Here is a 6,000-nt window from a genome sequence, read left to right as displayed (position 1 = left end):
AGCATCATTACTCCAGTCTTCAGTGTCACATGATCCTTCAGAAGTCATTCTAATTTGCTGATTTGCTGATCAAAAAACATATAGAAATTAATTATAGAAATTAAAACTTTTATTTAGCAAGGATGCTATAAATTGATCCAAGTGATGATAAAGACATTTATAATGTTACAGAAGATGAACGCTGAACTTCCTATTCATCAAAGAAACCTGAAAAAAAACTACTCGACTGTTTTCAACATAATAATAATAATAATAATAATAATAATAAATGTTTCTGAGCAGCAAATCAGAATATTAGAATTATTTCCGAAGGACCATGTGACTGGAGTCAGATGGAATAATGCTAAATGTTCAGCTTTGAAATCACAGGAATAAATGACTTTTTAAAAAATATATTCAAATAGAAAACAGTTATTTTAAATAGTAAAAATATTTTAAATTTGACTGTTCTTGCTGTACTTAATGCAGGATTGGTGAGCAGAAGAGACTTCTTTAAAAATCACAAAAAACTTTTGACTGGTAGAGTATATTTGGCAGAACTGACAAAACGTAATTTTCAGCTTTATTGAATCCTTGCTGAATAAAAGTATTAATTCCTTGTTTAAAAAAAATCTTACGGACCTAGACTTTTGAACAATAGTGTAGATATAAAAAAGTGTTATGTTAAAGACCAATGTATTAATCTACACAATCGGAAGCGAAATGCCTGAATGATGAATTTGTGTTTATGTTAAAATGTAAAGAGGTCTTTTGACTGTTTGTTTTAATCAGATAAAGAATCCATGAGGATATCATCCTGAGTGTGTTTTTACAGGCACCCTTTGTTTCCCTTTAGTTTGTTTTGTCTTTGTTTTCCTTCAGTGATTGGTACAGTATATGGGCTGTGGTACAACACATACCAGGAACTCGCTCTGTTCGGATGCCTCATCTTGCCTTGTCTGACCACAAGATCAACTAAGACAAATACCTGGATACAGCAGACATTGTCAGTGTTAGTTTGTCTGTCTGATTTAAATACTTGAGGCTGCGGTTTCCGGATCCTAATCAGGGCACGGTTTCTAGTGGCGGTTTTGAGTGCTTTTCAAGATGGTTGATGTAAAGAGACACTTCCCTGGCTTTCATTATATAAAAAATGATAGTTTGTGCTTTGCTGTTTTATGTACACTGTTCCCAAAAACTGAATAAAAAAGTGAGCCAAAGCCTAAATATTCAGTTGTAATGCGAAATGGATATAACACACTATTCTCTTGAGTCATAGTGGGCCACTTTTCACAACTTTGTACTATGCAAACATTATCACTGTGGTAAACTTGCAGTAGACTCCCACGACAGCTAAACAATACTACTAGGAGAAAACAAAAACTATAGGGGGGCAATTCACCTTCTGTTAGCAATGTAATGTTCTTTGTTGGTCATGGGGCGTTTTATTTGGTGATTAGATATGACTTGGGCTCCCCATCACAGTCCCTAGTGTTGTGATGAGAACTGAAGCACCGTGTCCCATTGTATTAATGTCTAGGAAGGTACTCGGCTGTATTTTCATTACTGATAAGTTACCAGCTTTATGTGAACTGTGTGAAAATCTTTACTTTAAACTAGATCTATTGGGAATGGCTCAAAATGTGTTTTCCTTCCAGCACTTCATGGCACCTTTAGTCTAAAGCAGGAGTATAGTAACCGTTTTAGGACTTTTAGAAATTGCCTTACACTGTTTAAGCAATAATTGTTATATTCAAGAGCTTTGTTTTGCTTGCCTGCTGTGCAAAGAACAATTTACAAACCTGCTTCTGCAAACCAACGAATGTACAGTACACTCAGTAGACTATAATCCCAATATAGCTAGAGCCCTAATTAATATTCATGAGCCAGACTGATAAGGTATATAATACCCTCCCAAAGCACACACTAACACGCTTTTTATATTGATTCTGTGTCGAGCTATACGAAAAAGTTACTGACAATAGCAGTGTACGGGTTGGTAGTAATGATGATTGGATTCTGGTATCTGGAGCTTGGTGTCAATACATCTGTACTCTTGCAGGAGCTGGCAGATTTGCGGCACGTCCACTCCAAGGTTAAAAAACAGTACCAGGAGAAGATGGCCGAGCTGGCACATGCTAACCGGCGGGTGGAGCAGCATGAGGCAGAAGTTAAGAAACTTCGACTGAGGGTGGAGGAGCTAAAGAAAGAGCTGGGCCAGGCTGAAGATGAGGTGAACTGAAGCATTCACTTTAAATTATATTCATTATTGCTTTGATTGTGTCCTGTGTTTTTTTGTTGTTGTACTTTTATTTAAATCTAAATAATACAGGTCAAGAAAGGTTTTTCAATCTAATACAGTCATTTGTATTTATTTGCTTATTTAGCAAATTTGCATGGGCCCCCATGAACAAATTGTTTATTATATTATATTTATATATATATTATATTTTTACTGATTTCAATCTAATACAGAATTTTTATTTATTTATTTAGCCATAATTAATCATTTTACTAAATTTAGCAAATTTGGATGAGCCACATCATCATTATATTATATTATATTATATTATATTATATTACATTTGTTTTAACAAACTGATGTTAATCTAATACAGTTTTTTCTTTTCTTTTTTTGCCATAATTGTTATAGTATATTATATTTTATTATATAATATTATATTGAATTACATATTTAAATATTTTTAACAAACTTATTTTAATCTAATACAGATTTTATTATTTTTATTTTGCAAAAGTTTATCTATAGTCTATAGTTTAGTTTATTAGAATTTCTATTCATTTAGTTAATTACGTACTTATTTATTTTTGCCACAATTCATATTTTCATAGTTCATAATTTTACTCAATTTAGCAAATCTGGATGAGCCACATCACTAAAATATATTATATTATATTACAGTATATTACATTATATTATATTATTTAAATATTTTTAACAAACTGATTTCAATCTAATACAGACTTTCTATTTATTTGTTTATTTTTTGCCATAGTTCATAATTTTACTTAATTTAGTATATTTGGATGAGACACATCACCAAAATATATTATATTATATTATATTATATTATTTAAATAGTTTTAACAAATTGATTTCAATCTAATACAGAATATTTATTTACTTTATTATATATATATATATATATTTATATATATAATTTTTTTTTTTTTTTTTTTTTTTTTGCTCAATTTAGCAAATTTGGATGAGCCACATCACCAAAATATTATATTATATTTAATTTGTTTTAACAAACTGATGTTAATCTAATACAGTTTTTTTTTCTTTTCTTTTTTTTTTTGCCATAATTCATAATTTTATTCAATTTAGCCACATCACTAAACTATATTATATTATATTATATTACATTACATTAATATTTTACAATTTATTATATTATATTATTTGACAAATTGATTAGGTTTTTATTTTTTTTTTTAAATTATAGAGATATAAAATAACCTTTGCAAATGATAGCATACAGTTATTTGATTTCAGATTTTTCAACCTGTTGTCTGTTTTGACTCTTATTTTCACAATTTTGATCATCAGCTAGATAACATTGCATTAAGGACACATGATCAATGAATGTAAGCCATAGTGAAGACACAGCACATCAGCGTCAAATGGCCCCAAACTCTTTCACACTAGCTAAGGTCTGTTTGTCATCCTTAATTTTGATCCCCTAAATATGTATTCTGCATTCGTTTCAGTTGGATGAGGCTCATAATCAGACCAGAAAGCTGCAGAGGTCCTTGGATGAGCAGGTGGAGCAGACAGAGAACCTACAAGTTCAGCTGGAGCACCTACAATCCAGGTAACCAGATAAATAAATGCACACACACTGACTCGGCAGACTCTCACTAAACTGTGTGATACGTTTGAGCGTATTGTGTTCAGTTCAGATCTCTTTTGATCAGTAATGAATACAGGATAAGCTTCTCTGTTACACAACATCATGAATAAGATGGCAGGTTTATAGTGTAAACTGTCAACGATTCCCTCGGCTTATTCTCTCTTTCAATCTCACTCTCTCATTATTCTGCCTGCATTCAGGCTTGCACCTACCCGCAGCCAATCCCAGCCTGCCTGGCTGTGGGTTACCGTAGTAACAGGGAGACTTGAAGCAGTGTTGTGGGCTCGGGCCCCCCGCAGCCGGAGAGAACGGTGACAGGCATGTCTGTGTTTAGAGGGACTTTGATGGAAAGCTTCTAATGATTAAGACATTCACACGGCATAATTCCTCCACTTCACACCTGTGTGGATACATACGATTAAATTATGAGATTATGAAGTCATAAGTCATTTATCTAAAATATGCAGCCTTGCAGATTTTTTTGTTCTTCACATTGGATTTGTGCAAAGTTATCTTTCCTTTATGGCTATAGAAAGAGATGTCAGTTGGCTTCAGTCCAGACTGTTGAGAAAAAAATAGCTGACTCTGTGAGATAAAACATAATTGTAATGTAAAGGAGAGGTGCTTGCCTGTGCATGATATTAAGGTGTTAGTGGTGGTTGTTAGAACCTTCTGTGTGGTCATTTACTGGTCTGTGTTAAAAGGAACCCTGGGTATTAAAACTTGTATGGCTTAATATAACATAAATGATGTCTCTTACTAAAATATGTAGTAGAAAACCCACGAAAGATTTACGTTATGTTAAAAATCCACATTTTATGCATATTTTGGACTATGGAGGGCACAATTTTTTTGATTACGTAGAACGGTTGCACTCGGTGAGCTACTGGCACTATCTGTTGCTATTTTTACCACAGCACAACTCAGAATACACAACTCAGAAGATAAAATACTGGTATGATACCACATTGTGCGGCTTTTGGTTGTAATTTTCAGTCAAAGGGCAACAGAGAAGCGAGTAAGTCTTCTCTGCTTTCCTAGCAATAGGAAGAGGAGAAAAGAATGGAAAGGTGTCTGTGGATGAATAAAACTTCCTAAAGACCCACATCTTTGTTCTCTCCACTTTAGCCCTGATGCCTTTAAGGTTTTTAGTAGACTACCGCTACTGAAAGAGCTTACATTGATGTAAACATGTCAACGCTTGTCATGATGCCGCAGCCAATAAAGGAGTTTCTCAGCGTGGATTTCACTCGAAATCCGGGTGCGTTTAGACTCTTTGTGGAAAAAATTGATGGTAAAGCATGTGGTTTATGCCTACGCTTATATCTGTCGCCACCTGTAAGCACTTTCAGTAGCTGTGGTCATTGTATCAGTATTTTATTTGTGGTAAAAACATAGTGTAGCTCAGTGTAGTGCAACCGTTCTATGTAATCAAAATAATGGTGCACCCCATAGTCCAAAAAAATGTATGTAATGATGTGGATTTTTTTAAAAATAACGTAAATATTTAATGAGTTTTTTACTGCATGTTTCAGTAAGAGACATCATTTACATTACATTATATTGAGCTATACAAGTCTTATGCTGCCTTCATGTACTTTTGGAAATGTCCTATTTCCCACTTATGAAGTCGTGATTACGAGCTTGTCATATTTAAGTGCTTTAATGTCGGAAAGAATAAAATGTAGCATCCCATTGGTTGACAATCTTATAAACTTTCACCGTGCTGACAATGGAATTTTGGTCAAATACATGCTTATTTCACTGCTTATAAAAAATACAATATGCTTCGAATGATCGTTCGTATCTAGCCCATAAATATGCTACTTTATCAACAAGACAAAGAGATATAGTTGTCATGAGAACAGCATTGAAAGCAGCAATGATTGTCCCCTCCACCATTTTTAAAGTTTATGACCCGCCCAACTATGGTATCAAAATTATTTCCGAATTTCCCAGTAGTAAATACGACTTGAGAGGTGTTCGTGTCTAATTTCAGATTAAAAGCAAACAAAAAAGCACGCACATAAATCTCAAGTGGGTGCTAAACTGAAAAAAGTAGAACATTTAAATGTGAAGATGGCAACACCAAAGCTTCAAAGATATCAAAAATTTATTTTAAAAAACTTTTGCATAGCGTGTG

The 6,000-nt window shown here is 33.3% G+C and overlaps 1 protein-coding gene across 1 annotated transcript in view; it reads left to right on the top strand.

Annotated features, from left to right (window-relative positions):
* ccdc102a (coiled-coil domain containing 102A) overlaps positions 1 to 6,000 on the top strand; it is a 102,465-nt gene that overhangs the window by 86,902 nt on the left and 9,563 nt on the right. Inside the window, exons 7-8 of the mRNA XM_073837135.1 lie at positions 2,042 to 2,212; positions 3,715 to 3,818. Coding sequence (XP_073693236.1) covers positions 2,042 to 2,212; positions 3,715 to 3,818 — 275 coding nt within the window. The remainder of the gene's footprint in view (positions 1 to 2,041; positions 2,213 to 3,714; positions 3,819 to 6,000) is intronic.

Source organism: Garra rufa, chromosome 3, assembly GCF_049309525.1.
Source record: "Garra rufa chromosome 3, GarRuf1.0, whole genome shotgun sequence".
Classification (NCBI taxonomy): domain Eukaryota; kingdom Metazoa; phylum Chordata; class Actinopteri; order Cypriniformes; family Cyprinidae; genus Garra; species Garra rufa.
This window is presented reverse-complemented; position numbering and strand designations above follow the sequence as displayed.